Source organism: Candoia aspera, chromosome 1 (assembly GCF_035149785.1).
Source record: "Candoia aspera isolate rCanAsp1 chromosome 1, rCanAsp1.hap2, whole genome shotgun sequence".
NCBI lineage: Eukaryota > Metazoa > Chordata > Lepidosauria > Squamata > Boidae > Candoia > Candoia aspera.
In genome coordinates this window covers 68,188,409-68,202,369 of record NC_086153.1, presented here as the reverse complement: position 1 = coordinate 68,202,369, position 13,961 = coordinate 68,188,409, and the positions used below count along the sequence as shown (strand labels likewise).

The 13,961-nt window shown below is 38.0% G+C and overlaps 1 protein-coding gene across 4 annotated transcripts in view; it reads right to left on the bottom strand.

The window, feature by feature from the left end:
- Positions 1–251: 251 nt before the first annotated feature.
- SMYD3 (SET and MYND domain containing 3) overlaps positions 252–13,961 on the bottom strand; it is a 349,832-nt gene continuing 336,122 nt past the window's right edge. For 3 of the 4 annotated variants that reach the window (XM_063306103.1, XM_063306120.1, XM_063306119.1), the window contains 2 exons: positions 4,711–4,819; positions 252–760 (listed from right to left, as the gene is read on the bottom strand). In XM_063306103.1, the coding sequence (XP_063162173.1) occupies positions 659–760; positions 4,711–4,819 (211 nt within the window). In that variant the 3' untranslated portion in view covers positions 252–658. Of the gene's footprint in view, positions 761–1,055; positions 1,170–4,710; positions 4,820–13,961 lie in introns of those variants that run through there. The other variant, XM_063306111.1, reaches the window with a different exon arrangement.

The window sequence follows — 13,961 nt, the reverse complement described above, 5'->3', positions numbered from 1 at the left end:
TCCCCTCCCTCTCTGAGGCTTACAGTATATGTCACTCAGGGCAGAATCACCCAGAGCAGCTAACAAATGACACTGTTACAAGTTTGCATCTCAATTGTACCTGCAGTTTCCATGATTAAGAATCTAATAATAAGCACGCTATGCAAAAAACATCATTGCATACTTGGAAATGACAATACCTCCAAGAGGAGGAAGCAATTTAGGGTAGGACAAACAGACACCAAGGAAACTGAATTCAAGTACTTGCAATGTTAAAAGGTATTTGAATATATGCATTTTAATTTATACCCATCTCATAATGCACTTACGCAAGTTAGCATTTTCTATGTTTTCAATTATAAAGAAATTACAAACAAATTGTAGCTTGGAATTTTCCTGGTGTCTTTTCAACCCACTGCTCAGCAGGAAGCAGTTTCTGCTGGAATTACTGACTGTTGAGAAATTTCACTTGGAGAATTAGTGGAAGTAATAATGCACAGATTACACAATAAAACAACTAGACCACTTTTCTCAGCAGTACTCAGATCAATGGAAATCTACTCAATATATATGGTGATTTTATTGCCACAAGTCTGGTCAAGGAAGATAAATGTAATAAATTTTCTTTTGGGTCTTCTCTCTGTTCTCCTTCTGCTAGGTTGTGTCTTGCAGGTCATCTTTATTTTAATGGCATGCCAGCCTCACAGTCTTCTTTAAGCATCAGCAAGTCCTGCACGAGGCTGTGCTCTGTCCCATGAGTCACTTTCATAATATCATAGGCCTGAAATACAGAAGATGTACAGAACCTCTGTTATCCTTGATGGGATGCCTCTAAATGTCTCTATCTGGAATCTTCTATTGTTAAAAACAACTTGCAACTTTGTTAGATCACAGGTCACTTCAGCTTGCCTCTTCATATATCCCATAACAATGTGACCGCTTTCCTGCCACTATATTCACACTGCTGTGGAATTTGCTGCTCTTGATGCTTGCTGGCTTGGCCTCCATACATTTTAATATGCCATGTGGTTTGGGATATGTGTTTAGGCTAAACAGAAAACATATGTGCACCCTTCAGTGTGATTCAGCTCAGTAGTATAACAGAAGCTTTATACTGTAGAACTGGCCCTGGCTTTGTTTTCCTCCATGATCTGAAAAAGGTTCACAGTTACTGTTGAGCTCTGTAGAAGCTATGGTGCCAAATAAGGAAAGAATTTGACTATGAAAAGCTACCTTGAGCACACAGATAGGATACTCAGCATGGTATCATAAACCACACTGCTTCTCTCCCCAATAATATAAAGCTCATTAGGTAATTGATACAGAAGTGCTTCTAACGGCAAGTAAAAGCCCAGCACATTCATTTGTGTCTAATTTGCATTCGTATTGGACAGGATACCTAACATCAGAGACACATGTAGTGGTATGCAAATACACCTCTGTGCCGCTCAGTCACGATGAAAGGAGGAAGCAAAGTCCATCATGCTAATGGGCTACAAACCAAAGGCCAGGATATTGAGGAAATTGCTTCGGTTTCCCCTTTATCCCTCGATTAACATGAAGGCTTCTTAGAGAAGCAAAGGAAGGAAAAATGCCTGGAATGCCACACACATTTTATTTTCATCACACATGCAGTAAATAATGCACAGGGCAATCTGGAAATCTGGAAAGAACCAGTTCAAATGGAATCAATTTGGACAGAGCTGCCCATCGTTCTGGAGCAGACATGTTTGGGTTGATGTCCCTTTGCATTTTTCTCATTAGGGAACTAATATAGATGGAATATACATGCTTCGAGGTGAGAGCTTAATGTTTCAGCAGAGGACTTACTGCATTCTTACAGATTTGCAGTCATTTATAATAACCTTGGCATATTGTATGATATAAAATTCTTGGAGGCTAGACTTCTTCCTGATTTCATCACTTTCTCTGTATACTTTGTGGAGGGTTTTTCTTAGGGTTTTACAAGGTGGAGTGTCGAAACATGAAATCCATCCCTTGTCTATTTTGGATCACCAAAATAAACTTTTTGACGTTTCTGGGAATGAAATGGGGCGGGGGGGAGGTCTTCCTCCTTTCTTTCTCCTGGCACTTTCACGCAGGGGAATACAGGTGCTGAGGCAGGTGGAAGCAGCAGGAAAAAAGAAGCAGAAGACGTTTAGGATTTCTGAGATAATTCCTTTTGCTTTTGTAATAAATATGTGGCATTCATTTTACCTAGTTGTCTTTTATTTTTATTGCTGATAGAAAACTTTGTTGTAATCTGTTATTATGAGATATCTTGGCTGTCTCAAAAGGGATGAAATAATGAACAGAAATATTTCAGTAGAAATAAACAAGTACTGCATGATGCGTTTCCTAGGGTCTTTTGCACTGTGCTTCTAAAAGCATTTGCCAAGCCCAACAAAAGTTTGGGAGTATTCTAAGATGCAACTATTTAACATTAATTTCCCCTTTTTTTCCTAGAGATTTTAGACATGCAGGAACAATAGCAACAACAACAACAATAAAAATTACAATTAAAATATCTTTAATTGTAGGAATCTTTGGAGGGTATAGTTCAGAGCTTATGAAGATAAAACCAAGGTAAGAAAATAGTTTAATCGCCAATCTTCCTATGCTAGGAATCTATTTGTCTAATTACAGACAAAACTAGATTGCGACATTGACATGGATGGCTATCTTCCAGGGATGCAGTGAAATGGAGATCACTCATCAGTAATACCAAGTCAGAGCTAGGAATTCAACAACTCTACCAAATGAAGCTGCTAGATGTCAAAATCAATTTAATGTGAAAGAAATAACAGTTATGAAATAACATGAAAGTAACCAAAAACTTTATTTTTAATTACAGCAGTTTATCACAGATATTAGCACTTCAAAATCAGCTTTCAACAATATTATTACTGTTATTATTACTTCTCCTCCCCCTCTCCTGAATAAATCTACTGATTTAGAAGGCATGAAGCATGAAGGCATCTTCACTGAAGGTTATGGACTGCAATCTACCATCCTGGTCCAGTACAGGTTGGTAGACAGATTTTTTGGACTTTCCAGTCTAGGGCTGAGAGAGAGTGAGTAGCCAAAATGTCACCCAGCTGGCTTCTATGCCCAAGGGAGGATTAGAACTTGGGTCTCCCCATTACTAGTCCAGCATCTTAACCACCACACTACACGGGCTCCCACTTCAAATAAAAAGTGTATTTGTATGTGTGCATGCATGTGATGTATGATTTAATGCTGTTAATACATAAATGATTATGACTAATGGATAGAAATTGCATGCAATTCACACAGAGATGCATGCACAAACACCATTCCTAAGAATGATTTGAAGATACTTCCTAGAAATACGTTGGTGAACCTAAGTGAGTCAACCTAGTGCCTGGTGTGAGACCACCTAGAACACACCATCTTAAGCTCAGTAAGAGAAAGGACAGAAGCATAATAAATAATAAACCAAGAGCACAAGATCTGATAACAACTGGAGTTCAATCTCAGATATACTGTTACACTAGTTTAGTTGAATTTTAGAAACTTTGCTTTATATCCTTAAACAAGAAACTGGAACTTAAACTACAACATGTAAAACTTTACAAAGAATCAGTTGGTGAATTACATAAGGCAGCTGTCACAATGCTATGTAACTCCAGCAAGTATATTTTATATATACAGTGACATCTCCAGCAGGTTCTGTGCCATTTATAAATCTATCACCAATTCATAAGAAATTCCAAATAAGGAGCAGCCAGCTGAAATTGGTTCAAGTCTGTATGCAATGAACTTACAGATATAGGACACCATTCATGTGCAACCAACATGTATTTATGCCACATAACTAAAGTCTTATGTTTTTCCTCCTCAAATGTGTTTTAAATCCCAAACTAATAATTTTAATTACCCATGGTAACTTATTATTCCACAGGAAGTTATTTTGTTTAAGAGCTTTTACAGAATTTGGTCTTAGAATGCTATTTATCAATTACAATGAGCTGAATAGACTGTTAACAAAATAAGTAATCTCCAGTGGAAAACATGTACTGCATTCAGAAACAAGTTAATTACTAGCCTACTTCCTTTTCATAATGATGAACAGGTTATGCATGTAAAATGTATTGCTATTCTGAACTTGCTTACAAATAATTCATAACATGAAAAGACATGCTGTGATTAGATCTTTTAATAATACACATTCCTGTAGTGGTCATTCATAGTGGTTAAATGCGCTCATGACAGATTTTGATTCTCCTTTTTATTTTTTCATCAGCAACCCATCACAAGTATTTCAGGTGAGTTTCAGAATTCTTACTAGTTTATGATCAAAGGAAGCATTTCCACTACTACTTACCTTGCTTTCCTCCTTCAGTAAGAGGCAGAACATAGTCAATATTTTAAAAGGAGAAGCAGATTAAGGTACTGCAATAGTCTCTCGTTCATCCAACTTAATAGCTATTTGTCATTCAAGGTTCAGGGTGATTAATGATATACCCCCCCCCTACTGAACAGTAATTATCAACCACTGCCATTGAAGTAAGTCTCCCCTGGAAACTGTAAGCAGCTCACTTTGTAGCCTTTGCCTATGGGGCTGGCGTAGATTAAAAAAAAGTGGGAGAGCACCTGCTGGCTGACATTTGGAAAGTGGGGTGAACAGGGAGGTTGTGGAAATGCAGTCAAGGAGAAACAATTAGGAGGAAAGGGAAAGAAAACGCAGAACCAGTGAGCAAAACTGACCTGTTTCAGGGTTTCAAGGGCCTGGGAGGACATGTCCTGGCTGTGCTGCAACTTGGCCACTCTCATCATCTGGATAGCCCTCAAAGGATGGAAGCCGGAATAATAAAACCTGGAAGGAAAATCACATTCTCTTTGTCAGTTCTCACCTTCACTGTTCCTACGTCAGTGGAGAGCTGTTAGAGTGGGACTACAAAGCTACTATGAATTTTAATAAGGTATTAGAAGAAAATTAGCCACTGTCGAGGAGTGTGAAATACTGAGGGGTATTAACAAAGTATTATTTTCAGTCTGTGTAGAACAGCTCTTACATGATCCTGTTAGAGAGTGACAAGGGTAGGATTAATTCCCCCACCTCCCTAAGAGAATACAATAGCCAACAAAGAGGCATTCAGTCTTCCTAACATGGGGGCAATGCCATTTTCACTAGGGATTTTTCAGTGTAGAATCTGAGCCTTCATTTTCCCAGAAGCTGCCTGAACTTTAATTCTGTGAGTTACTGGGGAATAACATTTGCTAATATCTGACACATAAAATGTGCATAGGTAATAGCTGAGGGGACATTTGTTTGCCCTAAGTCAGACTTTCCTAGCCTGACATCCTCCAGACATGATTGCTGGGAATTATGGCAATGACAGGCTGACAGGGTGGGATGCTCCAGGAAAGATGTTTTCAGTCAAGGAGGGGAATAATTTTTGCAGTGAAAGGTGCACTTTTCTTAAAATAAATTAATAATTGGATTCCCCAGCTGAAAACTGTAGAGAATCTGGCTGCAATGGGACAGTATCTGTGGAATGGGTGGGACTGAAATGTTTAGCAAGTTTGAGCAGGGGGGAGGGGGGCCGGAGAAGGTGTAGGCACTGATTGTGCCCCTTAAAAACAGAATATGTACATAAAGAAACACACACAGGAAATCATTAATCCCAGGCTTTCCCACCACTAGTGGAAACCATCAGGCCCAAGCAAACTGATCCAAGAAAGCTGTTGTAGCAGAATGGATGGGTGTGGGCTAGAAAGTCTCTCTTGTTTCCTCAAGTATGAATTCAGTAATGGGCTTCCAGCAAGCAACCACTTTTTAGCCTTCTATAAGTAGTATGAACACAATAAAACAGTGGTGCTGTTAGGATTCTTGAACACTGTTGGAAACATGAGAACTATGCCTACAAATAATAGAAATCATGTCCAATATGCCCTTTTACCCATTATTTTCTGGCAGAAACAGATATTTTTAGGCAGATTAAATTATTCTGAACAAGCAAGCAAAGCAAAGCATGGGTTGTCAACTTATTCACAGGTAAAAAGCATGCATACAAATAATTCAAAATCAACCCCCTGCCACCTTTCCCAAAATGGTCTCCTCTTTGTTTAGAGTCTGCCAGACCCACATTCAAATATCCCGTCCCCATAAATGCTGCTATCCTCCTGCCTCAGAGAAATGAGGACGGCTGTCAACCTGGGCTGCTGAGCATAAAGCCACTTGCCATAACAGCAACTGGTGTCAGGAATGTAAAGAAGAGACGGAAGATGACCTCCTGAGCTCTTTCACTAACAGTGCCGACTGGCCTTTTGCCAGGCTGCCTGGCCATTAGCTTCAGCAGGAAATTGATCCTGCAGAGCCCTCCCACAACAGTCCTACTGAGACTTGTTTAAAAATTGCATCCAACTCCTAAGGTACTTAAGAGTCTGTAAAGATTTAGGATTAAGGTAAACGATACCAGAGGAAGTAGTAACTAATTAAGCAATGTCAGGTAGATAACCAAAATCAGTCATAGGCATAATCTAAAGACAGGAAATTTAAGAGGTGAAGGTAAGGGAAGCAAGCATGAAATGGAGAGTACAGAGAACATAAATATTTACAAAGCTGTTTTATTGGACTGATTTATGTACTTGTCCCATGCATGGGCTTAGTGGCTTTCCATTAGCTTTAAAGGTGACACCTAAAATGGCTGCTTGGTATTTTCTGTAACAATTTTTATAAAATCATTTGAATATCCTTTGCACGGGGCATATGCTGACAACCTCCTGGCATGCTCTGGGAAGAGAAATGAGAGGGAATGTTCAGACAGCTGGGTCCCATTGAACTTCAAAAAGAAAATAGTGTGGGAACACTTCAATTTTGTTAATGACATACTTAAGTTCAGCTCCAAAAAGACTAGAATCTTAATCAAGGGTATCTCAGAAGGGTAAAAAGAGACTGGCATCTACAGTTAAAGGAGCAAGCTTTTAGATAGATCTATCAGGGCTTCCAGCCAAGTCGGGGTACCTAGATAGGATGAAGGAATAAAGTGCTACTACTAGTTTAACTGACTCTCACACCACAAGAGAGAGTACACAGTCACCTTGAGTGGCTGAGGGCAACATGAGTGAAAACGATTCTCATCCCAGTTCAGGTTTGACCCCATAAAGTCACAGGCAACAAGCACCATCATAAAACTTGATGAGTCTCATGTCAGCAGTTAAGAATATATTGCAGTTAAGAATATTTGCTTTCATAATTTGTTGTAACATCTGAATAGACTAGTTGGTTCCTTTGTTCTGAAATACCCAAATATGTATTGAGCATTCCATAATTTCATGTCATACAAAATACAAAAAGGAGAGTGCTGGTAATTTCTAAATCTGTAATACCTATTTCCAAAACCCTCATTTCTCAGAAAACTCCTTCTGGGATCTTCCTTTTCATTCCCTTTCCAAGCTCAGCAATCACAGTTTTTCCATCCTCTCGTGAGTTCTGATTAATAGCTTAGAATAGAGGAAGTGAAATGATGGTTGCTTCCAATTTCTCACAATTTAAACCAGGTTAATTGATTTGTGCCATTTTCAGTAAATCCATTTGCAAAGTAACATTTGTGCCTTCACCTTTAGAATGATGGAATTTCAAACACAGCACCTTGCAAGTCTCAGAATCATAGCCCATAACAGAAAGAGGTTTTCTTAGAGGATGCTCAAGTCAGTGTGACAGTTTAATATATATATCTCAGTAAAACAAAGGAAACACCAAGGAAAGAAGTTTTTTCCCCCTCTTCCACTACAGTCAGTGATACTGGACTTTGGGAAGAATGGCACGTAGATGGAATGTAACAGTGCCATAATCTGTTTAGTCAAAGACAGGGGAATACTGCTGCAGCTAATGAGATTATTCTTGGAAAATGATGTGGCAATTTTGCTCTTATTCTCAGCTCACATTCCACTGACAATCGCATTCTTTTTTTGCTTCATGCATCAGCTGGTGGAATCCTTCCTCAAATTCTGCTTCAAACGTAACTCTCCTAGACTCACAAGCAAAACATTTGAGCTAACAATGTATTGGAATATCTTCAGCTTTTTAAAAAAGACATCAAGTTGTTTGGAAGAACGTAATTAAAAGGTAAGATGCACATAAGCCCAGTGCTTAAATCACACATTAGCCATGAGGGTCCTGGCTTCTTATATTTCACTATAATCCCCTTAGTTACTGTTTAAGACTACAACCAGCCAGAAATTTAGCTAAAACAGAAGTGTCAGCCCTTCAAGGTAAGTCAAGTCAAGAAGCAGACCCCCCAAGGGCTAGTGGCGTTCTGCTTTATTGTTGCAGGGTATGGCTTCTGGAGGAAGAAATGGCAGACTGAAGACGGCTCCATGAAAAGCTGAGCTGATGACTGAGGCGGAATGAAGAGCCGATGAGTAAACCGGCCCTTCCATAATTCCTCTCCGGACATGGAGAGGACTTGAGATTGCCCACAGGGGCTCCAGACTGCTGCTCCTCACAAGTAGATCACAAAGTAGCAGTCTCCAGGGGATTTAGAGCTCTGGGAGACAAGGGAACAGCCATCTTGCTCAAACTGCAGTTGGCGCCTTTGAAAAGACACTTAAATTCGCATATTTCCTTTTCTAATCACTTTCAGAAATGGCTTGTTAACTGCTTTTCAGCCATTGGAAACCTTTGAATTGACAAGTTTGACAGCACCAAGTGAGTTTCCAGTCCTTTGCAACAGAAAGTTTTAACTACAAGTTTGAACTTAAAAAAAAATTTTTTTTTGGAAATAAACAGCAAAAGGATGATTAGAATTTTGATTTTAGAAAGTTACAAATGCACTAAGGATCCAGATAAATTTGAAATAAAATTTTGGAATTAATTATAAAGAATCCTTCCCATGGGAAAATGCTTTTGTTTTGTATTTTTTTAAAAATAATAAGATGTTTAAAAATTGGACACTAGAGGGAACTAGAGGGAACTAAAGATTACAATTAAAGGAGAAGAACACATAAACTCGACATACAATTACAGAATGAAGCAAAATGTTCTAACATTGGACAAGCTGAAGGATATTTTTGAACAATGGACTCAGAAGTTAATTTTACTAGTGTCAATGGAGACATCTGCCCCTATGGAGAGACTGTATTTAACAGAGGTTATGGAAGAAGAGAAACAAGTTCTACCTGGTAAGATTGAGACTGAGTTGAAAGTGGATTTACAAATGACAGGCTACATGAATGATGTGGAAAAAGATGTTACACTTTATTGTTGCAGGGTATAATAACTAAATCTTGAAACCTGTCAGAATTTCTCTCCCCATGCTTATATGAAAGAGAATCAAGACAGGGCAGTCTTGAGTTTCTTTCTCACCCCCTTCTCTCTTTCAGGACTAAGCTTTTACATAACCACTCTTGCATTCCTTCTTCAAGGTTATCACCATACTCTTCTACAGGAAGGTTCATTAAAAGCTCCCTATTTCCCATCCCCCTGCTCAAGTCCTCTCCTTCCATTCTGGATCACACAATCCCTAGTTCAGTCATCTCCTGTGTGTAGAGGGAACTAGCCTAAAACCAGTCTGCGTGATGGATAGTTTTCCAGTTATGTAGTTTTACAGATCCATGTCCAGTTTACAAAAAGACTATCTGGATATAAATTTGCCAAGCTATTTGGAAGAGGACTTTTATTTACTTTTGAGAATGTGAGGGGCTGTGAGCTTTTTCTTTCTTCTTACACTACAAACAAATTGGAAGAAAGCAATAAAAAGGAAGATGTACATAAGCAACAATGTAACAATAACCTTGGCATTCATTATCTTCTCTGACAGCAAATCAATGCTGGTTGTTACTACAGTATAAGGGGCCCATATTCAACTCTATTACATGACTTCAAAGTGCAATTATTAGACTACATTAGGAACAGGGAAGGAAAAATCTTCAAAGAGTGTATAATCTTGGAACAAAATTCCTCTTTCCCTATTTTTTTCCCCAGTGAGTGAGTGACACATTTAACTGTACACAGTACCAAATACTGAATGCTTATGGTACATCAAGGGATTGCCTGGCCTTAAAGACTACTCAGAGAGACAGAATGCGGAGAGAGTTGTCTGGGATCAATCTGATTTAAATTACGATTACTGAAGTTGGGGAAATGTTCCTAAATTCTGAACAGTAAAAAGGAACTGTAGTAATTACATGTTCTTCTCATAGTTTCCAAAACTATGTTCAGATGTTTGAAATAGTGAACTGGATTCCAGCAACAACATAAATGCGACACAGCCAAACATTATTGTACTGTTCATAACTCTGGAATTCAATTTATTTCATAGGGACATTGGTATCATATTTAAAGGGTAATTTTTCATGATAAGGCAAATGGATTCTTTTTTAATAGTATTATTTCTAACTTAATCATTATGATTACTATTTATTCATTACTATTATTTTGAATTTCATTACGCAATTAAATAATGTTATAAACACTAAAATGATTTTTTTTGAACTAGCCATTATTTTAGGGTCAGCTTGTAAATATTTTTCCCTGCTGATCATAATTTACATGTCTAAATTCTTTCTACATCTTGTCCATATGTACATTCTTGTTCTTGCCTTCTTTTTTTATTCTGTGGCTTTCAAATGACAAATATTCTGTCCATATATTTTTGCTAAGTTCTGAATTCTGTTAATAGGATAACTCCCGTTGCTCGTCCCAGCTTCTGCACACCAAGCAGTTCGAAAACATGCAAATGTGAGTAGATTAATAGGTACCGCTTCGGCGGGAAGGTAACGGCGTTCCGTGAGTCATGCTGGCCACATGACCCGGAAGTGTCTATGACAACGCCGGCTCCAAGGCTTTGAAACGGAGATGAGCACCGCCCCCTAGAGTCGGACACGACTGGACTTTACGTCAAGGGAAACCTTTACCTTTACCTTACTTTATTGATCATAGTAAACAGAATGAAGCGACATTATTGTTTTATAATGGCTTTAATGTCAATTTTGTTGACATTAATACCAAACTAGTTTTGTGTTACAGGCATTTGTTCTACTAGAATTTTGTTTTTAAATGGTTCTGGGAATCTGTTGAAAAGTAAGATCTATAAAATACTAACCAAGATAAGCTCTTCATTTGCCATATGAAATGAAAAGGACCAAGGAATAAATTTCTTCCAAGATTTCCTGATTGGCTACCGAGTTCATGTGGACTGTAGCTTACTTAATTGCAGAACTTTTGTTTTGTTTTAATGAGTGCATTTCATGTTTATAATTGAGGTTGAGGTTAATTCCAGGCTGAGGAACAGGAATATGAACTTAAGCTATGTCATCTTTCACATTTAGAGAACAGCGTTTATCAACTTACCACTTTAGATGTAATAATACCTTATGGCTGCTTTGTATTATTGATGTAAGTCAGCCTTTCCCAACTGGGTACATTGCTCTTCTAGCTAATGTGAACATTGGTCATGCTTGATATGGATAATAAAGTCCAAGAAATCTAGTAATCATCTCTAGAATCTAAGGTCTGTGGAGTGTATTAACCTTAAAGACTTACATATTTCCCAATTTCTTGACACAGGAGGCCCATCAGGGTACAGTTGGTAACAGTTCTACTTGCATCAAAAATCCACAGCATGCATCATTGGGAGAGGCAAAATAACGAAATAAACACATATATCATCCCACACATTGAGTCCTTTTTGTACAAAATCAAACCAAATGGAAAAATATTAAATTACCTCTATTCTCCAAAGCTAGTCACAAAACAGAACCAAAAGAGCAGAAGCTGTCTATGCAGACATTTTGATGTTCTGCCAAGCCATAGCTATAATATAATTTGCCTGAAAGGAAAAGTCAGGAAAATTGCTTTTTGTCTATTGTGGTGTGGGTTTTGGAATAAGCTGTTCTATATTCATTACTTCATATGCTTGCAGGCTCTGCATTTTGGCTGACTTGTCATTTTTGGGTGTTGTTGTGCTCTTTCCTTTGACTCTGGATGCTTAACCAGAAGAGAAAGTACTATTACATTTAAATTTGGGAAGAAGATGCAAGTTGTACATCTTGATTCTCATCCAAGATCAACCATTAAACATCACAGTCAAGGCACAATCAGGGAGGGATGGTGTTGGTGTGTATCTGTGGTGACCCTAATGTGTGGTTTTCTACATTGAAACCTTATACTCTGTCCACTAGATCTGCTCTGCTGGTTTCTGCAGGGCACATAAAGACCCTACAGGAATTAAAAAAGAAATAAAATAGAGGGGTTTTTTAAGATATAATCAAGGATTATACATTTACACAGTAATTATAGGGTATCTTGATTGAGTAATGCATCTAGGTAGGTGACCAATACATCCTAATCAAAATACCTAAATTTGTACGGCCCAACTTTTTAATAGACACTTTATTTTTATTACTACTACTACTATAATGTTCAGTTAATGGATAGGTTTAGTATCAACAAATGGAGCTTCACTGTGCAGCATGGCCCAGAGTTTCTAGCACTGCTATATGCTCACCCTGGACTCTGGACTCCCTCTGAGCAGTAGAGGAACAGTAAATGTTATTCTGCCCTTACAGAACCACAGAAGCTCCATTGAACCGAGTGGTTAAGATGGTCCATTGTGAGTCAAATACAGATACCAGAGACCTTCTAATGGATTTCTAATTCTTGAAGCTGAAACATACTGGAGAAGGACAGAAAGATACCACTGTTTTCCTGAGCTATTTGGCACTGTCCACTGTATTTAAACTAGAATGGCCACTTAGTTTGGATCCAACTAAGTAAAAACAAAAATTAAGATACCTTACACGGCAGCTTTTCCTACTGCAGATTGATTTCTTATCATCTTTCTTTTCTCAAGTTGTCTTTCTGAGTGTAAAATTCTTTTTCATTCTCTCTCTCCCCATCTCTTTTTTAAAATCCTTTTTCTTTTCTTCCTCTTGTATCTCTTCTGGCTACCATTTCACTCTTAATTTAATCTTCTGTTTCCAGTTCATTTTTTGCCCCTGCATTGTAACTGCCCTGCTGTTCTACTCATCATGTGCAGGTGCTTGACAGAGCAAAGCTGATAAAACGTTTAGTCTTTGCTCAGAGGTAGTCTTTCATAAATTTAATCTAAAACGTCACACACAATGTGCAAAGTAGAAAAACTGCAGGCTGAAGCATACCACACAGATTTATTTCATCAGGAATAGAAATTATGTAGGAATACCTATAATATGCCAGATTTCTAAGGTTTAAAAGATTTTCATATAGCAAATAATGAATTTTCTGGAAGGTTCTGGAAAGCGATCAGTCATCTGATTAATATTAACCGCCCAGAGTCGCTCTCTCAGAGTGAGATGGGCAGTGACTAAATCTCATTGACTGATAGATAGATAGATAGATGGATAGATAGATAGATAGATAAATATCAGAAATGTAATCAGAATGTTTAGCTCAGAGACTGAACTCTTCCATTAACAACTGCTCTTTCCACACAACCTTCCAGTATGTAATGAATGACAGAGTAAGCTATTTTACAACTTTTGTTCTACCTTTTAGTTATTTGAAAATTTTACTGCTTGATCTTAAACGAAGAACATTCACAAAGAAATGTAACAAACAGCTATCCTGAGCCAAAAATTGAACTGCAGCTGCTGGTGGGTGCAGGAAATCTGATTATTTTGTAAAAAGAGCTCACAGAATAATTGAGATTTTCAACAGATTTCATCAAGGCATCACAGGCAACTCAATCTCAGCATATGCCTCAGGGGTCTCAAATGCATCCTCTTACCTGAGGCAGTTGAACAAGTATACGTAAACTAGTTTACCATGAGCAAAGATGAGAATGAGGGGCAGACTGCAGAGTTCCTGAGTCCCTATTCAATTTAGAATATAATAATCATTGAATAATTTGGTTGTATACTGCTGGCATTCCCAGTGAAGCCAAAGCATTACACAGAAGAAAAATATAGTAAAAATATTTTTCTATACAATATCTACAATGTGCTGCTAAAGCAATACAAGATGATAAAAATCC